The 14,783-nt window shown below is 35.5% G+C and overlaps 2 protein-coding genes across 4 annotated transcripts in view; one reads left to right on the top strand and one right to left on the bottom strand.

Moving 5' to 3' along the window:
• Positions 1-5,750: 5,750 nt before the first annotated feature.
• LOC107793919 (uncharacterized) lies at positions 5,751-8,921 on the top strand. The gene is made up of 3 exons (XM_016616368.2): positions 5,751-6,170; positions 8,067-8,199; positions 8,623-8,921. The coding sequence occupies exons 1-3, from the start codon at positions 6,010-6,012 to the stop codon at positions 8,677-8,679; spliced, it is 351 nt and encodes a 116-aa protein (XP_016471854.1). The 5' UTR covers positions 5,751-6,009; the 3' UTR covers positions 8,680-8,921.
• Positions 8,922-9,364: 443 nt separating this feature from the next.
• Positions 9,365-14,783, bottom strand: part of LOC107793918 (uncharacterized) — a 34,793-nt gene continuing 29,374 nt past the window's right edge. For all 3 annotated transcript variants that reach the window (XM_075237462.1, XM_075237460.1, XM_075237461.1), the window contains exons 28-35: positions 14,112-14,265; positions 13,855-13,965; positions 13,155-13,322; positions 11,831-11,912; positions 10,848-11,000; positions 10,653-10,765; positions 10,514-10,573; positions 9,365-9,855 (exon numbers count right to left, since the gene is read on the bottom strand). In XM_075237462.1, coding sequence (XP_075093563.1) covers positions 9,652-9,855; positions 10,514-10,573; positions 10,653-10,765; positions 10,848-11,000; positions 11,831-11,912; positions 13,155-13,322; positions 13,855-13,965; positions 14,112-14,265 — 1,045 coding nt within the window. In that variant the 3' untranslated portion in view covers positions 9,365-9,651. The remainder of the gene's footprint in view (positions 9,856-10,513; positions 10,574-10,652; positions 10,766-10,847; positions 11,001-11,830; positions 11,913-13,154; positions 13,323-13,854; positions 13,966-14,111; positions 14,266-14,783) is intronic.

Genomic DNA, 14,783 nt, shown 5'->3' with positions numbered 1-14,783 from the left:
CTTGTTTTATGTCCCTAAAATGCCAAAAAAGAGGAACAGTCATGGCAAAACGATGGTTGTTGTTCATTACATCATTTTTTGTCGGCCCCTAAAACTTTAGAAGATTTGGGACGATCGCTCGAATTCATACAGATGACGTGGACTATAGTACACAAAAACCTGAGAATCTTTAGCTTTCTTGTTTTATGGGCCTAAGATGCAAAAAAAACGAGGAATGGTCGTGGAGACTCAACGACTATTGTTCATTAGCTCATTTTTACGGGCTAGCGAAATTTAACGAGATTCAGAGTTGTCGCCCAAATTCTTGAAAATGAAATGGACTATAGCACACAAAAATTTGGGAATTGTCCTAAATTCATGATTTATGGTCCAAAATCCCAAAAACGAGAAACAATCATGGAGAAGCAATGACTGTTGTTCATTAGGTTATTTTTTGGGCCCGTAAAATATTTAAGGTTTCAGGACCGGTTGCCCGAATTCATGCAGATGACATAGACTATAACACACGAAAATCTAAGAATCATTATGTATTCCTATGTTTTGGTCCAAAAAGGCCAAAAACGAGGAATAGTCATGGGAAAACGATGACTATTTTTTATTAGGCCATTTTTTATGATCCCGCAAAATGTTAGGAGATACGGGGCTAGTCGCCCGAATTCATGTAGATGGCGTGGTCTATAGCACACAAATATCTATGAATCGTCATGACGTCCTGTTTTATTGCACTAAAATGCTAAAAAATAAGGAATGGTCATGGTGAAACAATGATTATTGTTCATTAGGACATTTATGAAGGACCCATAATATTTAGGAGATTTGGGGCCTGTCGCCCGAATTCATGCAAATGACATGGACATATCACATGAAAAACCTAAGAATCATCCTGCACCTATTTATGGCCCTAAAACGCCAAAATATAAGAAACGGTCATGGATAATCGATGACTATTGTTTATTAGTTCATTTTTATGGCGCCGCAAAATTTTAGGAGATTCAAAGTCGTTCCCCCGAATTCTTGGAGATGGAATGAATTATATCTCACGAAAAATCTGTAAATCGACTTGAATTTCTATTTATGACCTAAAATGCCAAAAAACGAGGAACGACCTTGGCAAAGCTATGAATATTGTTCATTAGTTCATTTTTTATGGGCCACAAAATTTTAGGAGTTTTAGAGCCGATCACCCAAATTCATGCAGATGGCGTGGACTATAACACACTAAAATATGAAAAATGTCCTGAATTCCTATTTTATCGCCCTAAAACGCCAAAAAATGAGAAACGATCAAGGCGTAATGATTATTGTTTATTAGGTCATTTTTGATGGACTGACAAAATTATAGGATATTTGGGGCCAGTCGCTCGAATTCATATTGATGGCGTGGACTATAGCACATGAAAATAAAGGAATCATCCTGAATTCATGTTTATGGCCCTGATATGCTAATAAACGAGGAACGACCATGATGAAGCGATGACTATTGTTCATTAGATCGTTTTTATGGTCCCGTAAAATATTAGAAGATTGGGGGGTCGGCCATCCGAATTCATGAGATGGCGTGGACTATAGCACACGAAAAATTGTAAATTGTCCTCAATTTCAGTTTTATGATCATAAAATATCAAAAAATGGGAACAATTATGGCGAAGCAGTGACTATTATTCATTTAGATCATTTTCATGGCCTGTGAAATATTAGGAGATTGAGGGACGGTCGTCCGAATTCATGTATATGGCGTGGATTATAGCACACCAAAATATGATGATCGTCTTCAATTTCTGTTTTATGGCCTAAAACATCAAAAAGTTAGGAAAGGTCATTGCGAGCAATGACTTGTTCATTAGGTAATTTTTTATGGGCCTGTAAAATTTTAGGAGATTGGGGGTCGGTCGCGCGAATTCATGCAGATGGCGTGGACTTAGCACATGAAAATCTGGGAATCGTTTGATTTTCTATTTATGGTCCTAAAACGCCAAAAAACGAGGAACAATCATGGAGAAGCGATGATTATTATTCGTTAGGTCATTTTTATAGGTCCGCAAAATTTTTGGAGATTCCGGATCGATCACCCGATTTCATGCAGATGGCATGGAGCACACTAAAATTTGTGAATCGTCCTGAATTCGTGTTTTATGGGCCTTAAATGCAAAATATGCCCTTGGTGATGTCCTTGGAATTTTATATATGCTAATTTTCGCATATGTGAAAAATAAAAAACGGGTAATCCGATGCATAAGTTATCCCGCGTTCATGCAGGGTCCGAAGAAGATAATCTACTTTTCTTATGATGGAGACAACCTACCATAGTACAAGTATCAATGACTACTTGTACGGCTCGAACTCGTAACCTATAGGTCACACAAAAATAATTTTTTTATTGGTCCAATAAAAAAAATCTCATTCTCCATTTTTTTACCACTCATTTTCAATCGTTGACTTCTTAATTTATATCACCAAGGTTTATTGACATTTTTATCTTCGACCCATCTCTTCTGACCTGACCTGACCCGATTGAGCCGCTAATTTCAAGAGCAAAGTGTATCTTATGTCCTCCCAGGTAGGGCTGTTTAAAATCGAACAGTAACCGATAACCCAAATGCAAAATTGGCTTATCGATTTACTGTTATCAGGTTATGGGATTAACGGTTAGTGAATGATTGAAATTTTATAGTTATAAATTTAATGGTGTGGGGCGGATTAATCAATTTTCTTATGGGGTGAACCGTTAACCCATTAAAAATTATTATATTTACATTTCTATCCCTACTAGTTACGTTTGGCCCATGCTACGCCAGGGACCAATTATTAAATTTAAACTTTTCTTGTTATAGAAAAATTAGTCAATGTACAAGTTTAAATTTTGCTCAAATTTATTTTTCTTGCATAATGATTTATTACATTCTTGCCAAAAAAATATATTCTTAGCTCTTCGGTCATTATTAGTTAACTAAATTGTAGCATCTTTAAAGATTCTTTTAAGAATTCACTTCTTTTTCCTTTTAAACTAGAGAGTAGGGTTATGTAATTGTCGACATGATGTAACAAATGAGTTGGAAAGGATGAATATAAGATATTTTTCTAATAATCAAGTGTAACTAATTTCCTCTGTAATTTTTTATTGATTTTTCATATTATACCATATTAGAGATAGTGTTATAATTAGTTCAATTATCTTCCACTACTATCTGCCTCTCTAAGTTGTATTATAGAAATGGACATTTATAAATAACAATAGCTTTTGAGAATGAAAACATTAAGTTATATATGGAGGACAAGATGCGGGGCGAGACTAAGATGGTTCAGGCATGTGAAGAAGAGAGGCACAGATGTACCGGTGAGGAGGTGTGAGAGGTTTTCCTTGGACGGCAACGGAGAGGTAGAGGCAGGCCGAAGAAGTATTGAGAAGAGGTGATTAGGCATGATATGACATTGCTCCAGCTCGCAAAGGACATGATCATAGATATGAATGGGGTGGATGTTGAGAATTAAGATAGAGAGTTAAGTAGTCGAGCTTTGTCATTATTTGTTACAGTAGTTTTAGTACATCACTTAGTGTCTTTCGTTTATTTTTGTATTTTTAGACTTCTATTATCACTTGTTATTGCCTTCGTTCGATTTTTTAATTGCACTACCTAGTGTTAGTTTTGTGTTTTCGCTTGGTCTTTTGATTGGTTTGCTTGTCATTGTCATTGCCCCTTCCCTTTATCTTTCCTGAGCCGAGGGTCTACCGGAAACAATCTTTCCCTTTAAAGTCTGTGTACACACTATCCTCCTCAGAAGCTCCACTTGTTAGAATATACTGGGTTTGTTGTTGTTACGGCAACTGCAATTTTTCCAAGCTCTTTCCAAGTTTACACTAAGAATTAAACTATAGTATTAATCTGGTGCAAATGCCATATGAAGGTGAAAATATTTCTAGATTTACCCGTAGTTGCTAGTAATCCAACTGAAATCCGAAATTTAAAAGGCAAAAATCAGTATTCGCCGATAAGAAATATCAAGTAGAGAGTGAGCCACAAGGTGACTTATCACATCATTGTTAGTCCTAATTAAATTATTGTATCTTACCGTTCCAACTCTACTTTTATTGACATACAAAATCAGAATTTAGTGCATCTAATTTATTTTAAGTAATTATTTATGACATATATTTTTATATTGGTGATATAATAACGGTATAATAAATACATATGACCATTGACCAAGCCTATGTGGAAGTGGCATAACTGACATGGTTAAATTGTGCGCAAATCACGCTACCAAGGCGCGTGGATAGTTTTATTTTTATTAAAAAAATATTAGAAATAGAATAAAATATAAATGAGAAAGAAAAAGAAAAAAGACCTTTCTCTTTTTCCCTCCCCTCCCACCTCTCTCATCTTCCCAAGCGAACTCCCACCCCTTTCCCGTAAATTTTTTTCATTTTCTATCCTACTTTCCCTCCCCTTCCCCCCTGTCTTTTTCCCTTTCTCTTCCCATTCAATAATTTTTTCTTTTATTTGCTACTCTCCACTCACCTTTCTCGTCCCACCCTCCCTCAATTTCTCTTTAACTAGTACCTCCATCCATTATTCGTTGTCATCATCCCCCTTTCTCTTCTTCTTTCTTTTCCATTTCTCTTCTTCCTTCTATAGTACACCTAATTATAGATTGCAAATGTGAATTGAGAAAAAATTAGGTTGCTCTGATACCGGTGGCATTTAGTGAAATACTTTGAAATAAATATTTGTTGGCTTCTTGGATGATTTAGATTGGTGGAACAACAATAAATTTTACTGGAAAAGGGTGGGTGAGGGGGGGGAGGGATGTGATTCAATGGTAGATGATTATGATTTGAATACGAAGCTTTCATGTAAGAGGAAGAAGATGATTGTGGTTGAAAATGACTGAGGTTTGGAGTTGTTGGTGGGCTATTGGCTGCGTACAGTGGAGAAAAAGAGAAAGAAAAAGAAATTAAAAATTTTAAGGATTATTTTTTTTAATAATATAGGACCCACAAATCCACATGTCATGTAATAAAGACCAAATATGTGACATAACATTCATGTCACAGCAATTGGCGAACACGTTCAATAGAAAGTGTTTATTAGTATCTATTTCGTCAAGTTGGAGTGTTCAAATGAAAAAAATGTAAGTTCATGTATCAGGTTTGCTAACTGGTATAAGTTTAAGTGGTCAGGAGACCATTTGGGCATAATTTTATGTTCACTTAGTATTATTGGTGATATATACTACTATTCAATTAGAATTTCGAGTGCATCAACTAAATTTAATATGTAAGCATTAAAATTAATTGAGATAATAGGATTAGTTTACGGACATCAATGAAAGTAAAATTTTTAATTAAGGGTAATTTAGTTAAAATACTTTTTTTCTTCAGGAGTTAGTATTTTCTTAAGGGGTATATCAAAAGCAAAAGTGTCACTTATTATGGATCGAAATGAGTACTACTTTTCTTGAAGTAAATTACTATAAGATTTTTAAAAGAATTAGAGATCTTAACCGTAATTTATTTATTTGACTCTTGGATAGTCAATTTTTTTTCCTTAAGAGACTGTTTTGGTACTGACTGAGTATTTGAGAATATAAGTGACATTTTACTATAAGTAGAATTAAGCTTGAAAGCATAACTATTGGAGTACATGATAATTAGATAATCATGAAAGAATTTGACTATATCTGTTTAAATAAAATTTGGATAATAATGGATAAATAACTAACACATGGTTATTTTTCTTGTAATTAGGACTATAGCGGACTACATAAAAAAGTTTATACTATTGTAAATTGAGAATTGCATTCAAAAGTTTTGAAGAAAAATTAATTTTTTTCTTAGGATTTAGTTCAAACACCTTTTGACAGTAATCGAAAGCTCCTAAACATTGTCGCTTATCAATATTTATTTTTCGGTTTGGATGGATTTTCTAAAAAGAAACCGAATTAATTAAGTTATTTTTTCTTTATGTCGGATTTTGTCGGTTCTCAAACCAGCCCTACTCACAGGTAAAAATGGCGGCATCGTTGAGATGGGTATTGCAGCTACACAAGGACGTACCAAAAGCAGCAAGATTCTACTCAGAGGGCTTAGATTTCACCATTAATGTCTGTACTCATAGATGGGCCGAGCTCCAATCTGGGCCCCTCAAACTTGCTCTCATGCATTCACCCAGGTCTTTTATTTTTATCTCCCTTTTTCCAATTTTCCTGAATACCCATCTAACCAAACAATTGTTATTTGATCAATATGTGTTGAAGTTCACATTTTTGGGTTCTGGGGTCGGGTAGTTTAGTGTGGTTATATTTGAAATTTTAGTGGTTTTTGAGAATTTCCTGTATTTTTTCATTTTCTCGGATACCCATGTAATCAGACAGCTGATTTTCGATCAAGATGTGTTAAAGTTCACATTTTGGATTTTGGGGTTGGGTAGTTTAGACTTTAGTGTGGTTATATTTGCAATTTAGTGGTTTTTGAGAATTTCTGTATTTTTTTCATTTTCTTGGACACCCATTTAACCAAACAGTTGATTGTTGATCAAGTTGTGTTAAAGTTCACATATTTGGGTTCTGGGATTTGAAAGTTAGTTGGTTTTTAAGAATTTCAGGATTTTTTTCCATTGCAGCTGTTTCGCCCCATCCAAAAGGGTAAAATAGCAATAACTTGTTCGATTAATCCTCTAAACATTACAGCTGATGATTATGATCTTTTAGAACCAGCTGTAAGGGATCGATTGGATTTTGGGGTTGGGTAGTTTAGACTTTAGTGTGGTTATATTTGCAATTTAGTGGTTTTTGAGAATTTCTGTATTTTTTTCATTTTCTTGGACACCCATTTAACCAAACAGTTGATTGTTGATCAAGTTGTGTTAAAGTTCACATATTTGGGTTCTGGGATTTGAAAGTTAGTTGGTTTTTAAGAATTTCAGGATTTTTTTCCATTGCAGCTGTTTCGCCCCATCCAAAAGGGTAAAATAGCAATAACTTGTTCGATTAATCCTCTAAACATTACAGCTGATGATTATGATCTTTTAGAACCAGCTGTAAGGGATCGATTGGTTTATGGTTTGGAATAACTAGTTCCAGCATAAAATAATACAGTGTTTAATTGGCTGCCTAAAAAGAAAATAATGCAGCTTTGGTTGATGATGTTTAAGGAGATTAACATTGACTCGATTGAATTCTTTTTTCACCTAATGTGCTAGTAATTTTGCTATTGGCATGTCTTTTTAGATCATTGGTTAATATACTTTAAGAAAAAAAAAGAATTTTATCTTTCGTTAGAGTTAGTTGGATAGAAAATCTTTTGTTTTTACATCATAGTGAGTTAAATATTTGCTGTGTTAGCTTTTGATCAAGGAATAACATATGGCCAATTCTGACAGGAAATTTGGTTTAAGAGGAGGAATAATAAAATCAACTCCTATTGGACTAGGCATTGTAGATTAATGATAACAAGATTGGCTTCCAATCATTTCTTTTACTGATGTCAAGGCTACTCAGTGAATCTCCTTTGATAGAGTATAACTCCAGTTCAGTGTGTATTAGGATGATTTGCCATTTGATAGAGTTTGTACTTGTCAAGATAAGGTCGAGTTATGATAAACCTCAACTCTTATGGCGTCACCCTTACAGTCCTGGATATGCCTTCAGCTTCGTCAAGAATTCTGTTTAGTTTGCATTTGAACATATGGTAGCGTAGTTTGATATCATTGGCTTACTGTATTCTGTGGCTTGTATTCAGCTGCTTTTTAAGTCATTGCTCCTCTATCCAATCATCAGATCTTAATATATGATCTCAGGACCCGAGAATGTGTGTGATGGCCCTACGGTCCTTTTTCTTTTTTGTTCTTCTGTCAAAACTTCATTAAGTAGCCGATTGACAATATTGCGTGCAATAGTTTTAAGTTTTAGCCTGCAGCTCAAACTGGCACAACTATGACAATTATCTGTCTTTGCTTACTGATTAAAATTAGTTTGTATCAATTGGTCGCTCTGTTCCTGTTTGTGATTCTGATTTTTTTGTTAATGAACATCATACAACTGGTTAGCTGCTAACTTTAGTTTTACAGTGACGTTGTTGTGCAGAAGGGATACTCATCCCTCCTGTCCTTTACAGTTGCTGATATAAATAACTCAGTTTCTAAGCTATTGGCTTTAGGTGCTGAGTTGGATGGCCCCATCAAATATGAAATCCATGGAAAGGTAACCAAAATTTCATAAGGTTATTCGTCTACTCTTATTGTCGCTTTAAGTCATTAGCATCATTGTTATTGTAGTAATATTATTATTGAATAATCTGAACTATTTATCCTAGTTGCTAGCTGTGCTATTCTGTTTCACGACTCTGGCATTCTTTTTCTTTTTCCTTTTTTAGCATAAAAAGAGATTGCAATTTGATCTGCTGCTCTAAACCATTATAAGTTGAACGGACATAAGTTTCTTTCCCGTGTTATAAAGCTGTGTTATTGCTTAGGATTGGTTCATATCTATATGGTTTGCTTATAGTTGTTAACTGGCAATCTATTACTGGTTTACGCTTGTTGTCTACATATTGATTCAGAATTTTGTGCTGCAATCAGCATTAGTTTACAACCATCATTCATAAACCGTACATGGCTCTTGTAGGTTGCTGCATTGAGGTGTGTGGATGGGCATATGTTGGGTCTTTATGAGCCGTCCTAAGACTTTCTTTGAGAACCACTTGAAGGTAAATAGAATCGCGACTTCTGTTACAAGGCAAAATGGACAAATTTTGCAGTTGGGTATTGTTGAAAGAGAGATTTCAGTCTTGTTTCATGGAAGTGAAGCACTTCACAACAAGAGAGAGGAGAGTCATTAATTGTTTACAGCAAGAGACAAGCCATTACACTAGTTGAATTCTTCTGTATTTGTTTTGATGATCCATTCTGGTTAATTAAACTAAATACTCCTGTATTCGAACATTCCGAATCATTGTGAAGTATAGAATGAAATCTCTATGAAAAGGATGTAAAAAATAAGGACTGAATGCTGAACCAGTTTCCACCATTTATTATTATTATTATTATTTCTTATCATTAATCTTGTTTTTTTTTAAATCTTGTTTCAAAATAGTATTTGAGTTTTAAGTTTTTTCAAACTGAAGTTACTAGTAGTTCAATGGATTAATGATATAGAAAAGCACGACATTTTCACTGTTGAGAATTTAACTTTATACATATCAAATGTAACATTAGCAATTCTACCAGTGAGTTCACTTGATCCTCAACTTTTAGATAGTTATCAAAATATAACCTAGCTAATGTGACATCCTAAATAATCATAAATTTTAACTGTTCAAGATCAATAGTCTGAAAATAACAAAAAAGAAAGGATGAGTACACCAAAAAGAGATAATTAGAAATTTCATTGACTCAAAAAATTAGAAGTTACATGATTGATCTCCATGCAATCATATAATAATCATTAATAAATGACTTGTCATTACATTATAGTATAGTAGAGTTCAGCTTTGCTTGACAAGCTCAAGATCTTTTGAATTTCAATTTTTGTTTTTAGCTACCTATCTTCTCTTCCCCATTGGTGAGTGCAGCCTCTAGCAGATTCAATGCAGCTGCAATGGGTTCTGCATTTCGTGCGAAGGGTATCCCTGTCGTCCAGATATTATCACTGAATTCAACTTGAAACTTTGTGCTCTTTTTCGAGGTTTTCTAGGATGTCAATGCATCTCTTGAGCAAAGACTTAGCATGCTCATTCTTTTCCACATCATAGACTTGCACAAACTCGCGGCTGACTGCCACTTCTCCACCAGGCAACTGTCCAGTAGCTTTCAATAAGTTCACCATTTCCAGAAGGCACTCTGAAGCTGCAATGTGAACCTGAGTTTGTGCACGGATAGAATGTTTTAGGTGCACAATCAACTATCAAAATATATATATAACTCGATTGAAAAAATATCACCCCCAGAACTAACAAACTGAGCAAGAAACCACAGGATATCCTTTCCTTTCCCTTAAAAAAAATTTCTATGATTGCAAATACTAGTCATAAAAATGTCTGCTATAACTTGATTGAGCTTTTGCCAAATGGATGATGAGATCAGAGTTCATTTCAGCATCACTCACGTTTCTGTTTCAATGCAGAAACTGCTAAATGGTGCTGTGGGAACCTTGTGGGATCAGAAAGGATGTCAAATCCACAAAAAGGTTACTAACTTCTATCACCATAGAATAAGATTGGGGGACCAGAAGATAGGACCGCTGAGAAACAAGTATACAACCGCGATCTATTCTTAATTGATTCTAACCAGCAGGGAAAATTAGCTGAATTGGTGAAGTGAGGAGGATGATATCGCAATTCGCAACTGGAAAAAAGTGAAGGTAGGAAGAGACACCAACATGAAGAGAGCTCCATTCAATGTAACAGCGGACAATCAGGTGTAGATAGTGGACGAGATGAAATAATACTAATGACACATCTGAAAAGGGAATACATTTTCTTTCTGATAAGCTTAACAGTATAGTGAAGATGACATACCTGAGCAATTTTTACTGTTTGTATAATTTCAAGTACTTTCACAGAGGTTTTGCAGAACAACTGGAAGTGACAGAAGAATTTCAATTAGAATCCAGGTACACTAGTAAGGGCATAAATGTAACTTTGGGATATGAATCACCTCATGAACAAAAGCAATTATGCTGGTATATTGAGAAGTATCCTGAGAATCAACAGTCTCTGTGTGCAGCTTTGAGCATAGCTCCTTAATTGAGGAAAAAACAGACACTTTAACTGCAGAAAGGAAACAAGCATATCAGGACAGGGAAAACTATTACTCTCTTGATAAGGATAAAGAATGTTATGAGGGGCATACCTGCCCATGGAAAGTTAGGTGAAAGTGAAATTAAGAAAAAATCAATCAAGTTCTTCTGCTGTTGAATAATATCAGTTGCGCGTGCTATGTAAATGCTTGCTGTTACACAATTTACTATCTTGTCATGTGCAGAAGAAAAATCCTCGTCGTCTCCTGAAAATTATAAAAAGACATAATCAGATAAATCATTTCTCCATCTTTTCCTTCAGAGACCTATAGGAATCATGTCTCCATCTTTTCCAAGGGTCTACCAGAAACCACCTCTCTACCTTGTGACCTCTCTACCTTCACAAGGTAGAGATAAGGTCTATGTAAATACCACTCTCCCCAAACCCCACTTGTGGGAATGCGTTGAGTATGTTGTTGTTGAGACCTATAGCCTTTATAAAAATTGTTTTTGGGGTGTGTGTGTGTGTGGGGGGGGGGGGGGGGGGGGGGGATAAACCCACAAGATAGGTAAAGATGGAAAGTGACTTGCAAAAGTTTATTCAAATTCAAGGTCTAGGCTGATGCACCCAATGCCCAGGGCACAATTGGTACTACAAAAGTTTTTCACCACAATTTGGCAAAAAAACACAAGGAAGCTCTAAAACTAGAACTCCTTTTTTTCCCCACAATGAAGCATGTTGTGATGCTTAGAGGTTCTGTCTTTTTAAGAAAAGGGTACGAGAGGGGAGAGGGCAGCCTAGTGCAGGAAGCTCTCGCTAAGCGCGGGATCCAAAGAAGGGTAGTCTATTATACGCAACCTTACTTTGCATTTCTGCAAGAGGTTATATTAATAAATACCAAAAGTAAAAGTAACCCAGAGGTTTCACAAAGATGTTAACTTGAAGACTTATAATCAACAAGAAAGTTTTGAATGGGCTGAAACTGAAATTTAAAATATTGGACGTAAAATGGATTCAAACACGCTCAAATATGCAACACTACCTATTTTATATCTTTCATGAGGCCAGTAACAAACAAAATAATTCATGCAATACCTTTAATTTGCAGACTGCACATGTCAAATAATTGTGGAAAAGCTTTATTGAAGAAGTCTGGATTATTGAATGCCTTTATAACCTGAAATGAGAGTAGAGCAAAGGAAATAGTATTGATGCCATGAAACACGAGAATGGTAAGACATTTTTCCAAATGATCAAATATTAAACTAGATAACAAAAGGCAGAATTTAGACAATGAAAAAGTGATTTGCTTTCGACCTTAGATTATTTTGTAATGATATGGAAAGCAAGGAACAATGTAAAGATCATCCATATCAGCATCCAACGTATGTACTAAAATCCACCTATCTTGGCCAACTTATATCCTGAAGAGCATTTAATATGCTGTAACTTTCATACAGCAGTATAATATTGGTTCGTTGCTTTTTCAACTATACCTCAACCCAAAGCAAGTTGGAATTGGCTACATGAATCCTCACTGACCATGTTAACTATACCATATGACCTAAAATTTCCTTCAGATAGAGAGCTATCTCTGAAACATTATCCTGAACTCATGATTGAGTAGCAAGGAGTCCTCAAGACTCCCTTTGGCTGAAAATCAGTGCTCCAGCTTAACAATGAAACAAGTGTTCTATTTGAGTGATAGCTTCATCTTTAGTAGATCAAGCTATATCTATCCGGTTATCCACTTCTTGCAGCAGAAAAGTTTCACCTTTAATCCCTTTGGTGTAAATTGCTGAACATTCTAGACATAGATTAAGGTTTTTGAGCATTCTTCAACTCTTGGGGGTCTTTTTTCTGGAAGAGGGATGTGGGAGGGAGTTAAATTCAGCTGAAGGTTTGATGAAAATTAAACTGCCACAAACTCTACAACACTACAAGCACAAGTTTTAATGAGGATTTGAACCATTATAGAACACACATACTGCTACTGGAGTATATCTATGCAACAAAGACACATATCAGTACCTTTTCAATACCCGCTTCTCAGTAAATTGTTATTTCTATATTTACATTATCTTAGCATTTCTAATGGATTATGGAAGAAGAAGAATGATTTGATAGCAATCAACAATGAAGGTATAAGTCATTTCACTAAGATCTTCAATTTCTTTTTAAGTGGGAATTGGGACTCGAAATTTTGCAAGTCCTAAGACTTTTATTTGACCTTATTACTCCCAAAGGGAAGAAAGTGTTATGTCTTGAAATGACTCTTCCATGTAATCAGTGGTCAAAAAATGAAAATAATTCATTGAAAAATATCCACACAACTGCTGTTAGACATTTCAGGCAAAAAAATTCATGTGCTCCTGCCTGCATGAATAAAGGTGCATAAACATCCAGAGTGCCTATTTACCTGCTCAAGACAGGAGAAAGCTGCTTCACGGTACTTTTTGGCTTTTTTTGTGCATGCAGATAATATGAGACTCAAAATGGCATTTGGAGAGTCAGGATCAGCAGCAGAAATTGCTTTATGACACGACATACAGAGTGAAGATAACGCACAGAGTACTGCGTCCTTTCCCTGCAACATATCAACACATTTTCCTGTTAAACATCACTTCTCACAACAATGCAACAATGAACGATACTCGGTACAAGCGTGATGTCCATTCATTCCTAGTGCATGGTCACCAATTGTGAATCCACCTAAATGAGAAGATAAATCTTGTATGCGATCAAGTCATGTACAAGTAGAACTGTGAAAATCTGAATGGAATATTTACTCGAGAAGTATCATAAGCAGTGGGATTACTTTTCACAATATTCTGGAAAAGATTAAAGTGACAGTAATAACAATAAAGCTTAACTAAAACGATCCAGGTGATAAATTAACCCTTCTGGGATTCAAACCACCCTAGAATAATCGTGTCCGACTTGGTATTTGATATCTCAACCCAAACTTTTATCTACCTCAATAATATACTGTAACATGTAGTATTCGAATAAATTTTTTCATTTGGAGTGTACTGATATAGTCAATACACATAGCTTTGGATGGAGAGAACAAGAGGAAACAATTCCAGTTACGCAAAAGAAAAACTACCAATTCATACCTCCCATAGGCGTCCAGGGATTTCCTTCAAGAGAGATGAGAGCAGAACATGGTGCTGTGAGGATACCACCTCACCAAGGGTGTCACATAGCTTACTGATTGCCTGAGCAGCCTGCATGAGAAAATAAGCAGGATAGTATAACTCCAGAGACTACCCAAAATACCTTTTCAGTTAAGGTGCAAAGGGGAAAAACGCAGATGATTAAATTTCATGTATTCGTCTAGGTAAAGGAGTGAATATAAGAACATCATTAATACCTTCCGTTTACTAGACCATGAGGATGACATAATTCCTCCACTGATAAGCTCAACGATCTCCCCCAAGTACAATTGAAGAGTAGCCCGTTCACTACTCATATTTTCTTCCCACATTTCTTCGTACAGACCAGAAACGGATTTTTCATCTTCAAATCTGCATAAGATATTTATTGGTGACAACGGATAAGCACTAACAATTGAAAATACAGTTAGGAGCCGCAAATGAGCACGCGGCACAAGCACAAGGTTCAGTTATGCAAATATTGTACAAGTATCAGCATGTAAGAAAGGCAAATCCTCAACCCCCTGAAGTAAATTCAGAAAAACAAGAGGAAAAGAAAAGTGGAGGTAGAAAGATCAGTAAGTTCAGAGTTCACATTGACTACATCAGGCTGTTCGGCCACTAGAAGTTTAAGAACTTCATAAATTTTCTTCTAAAAATAACATATAAAAACGTTCGTTAAAAAGGGGTCCTAGATATCTTGTATCATCAAATAGTCATTTCTCTCAGTTGTCAAGCCACATAGCTTCCTTTTTCAATGAGATAAATTGCAAGAACAGCCACAAAGATGAAACATTTGCTAAATTCAATGATCTGGTCCACCAGCTAAGAGGCTTGTGACTTGAAAAGAAAAGAGGTGACTTTCAATGTAAGTAGCCAACAAATGAGGC

This window comes from Nicotiana tabacum, chromosome 18 (assembly GCF_000715075.1).
Source record: "Nicotiana tabacum cultivar K326 chromosome 18, ASM71507v2, whole genome shotgun sequence".
NCBI lineage: Eukaryota > Viridiplantae > Streptophyta > Magnoliopsida > Solanales > Solanaceae > Nicotiana > Nicotiana tabacum.
This window is presented reverse-complemented; position numbering and strand designations above follow the sequence as displayed.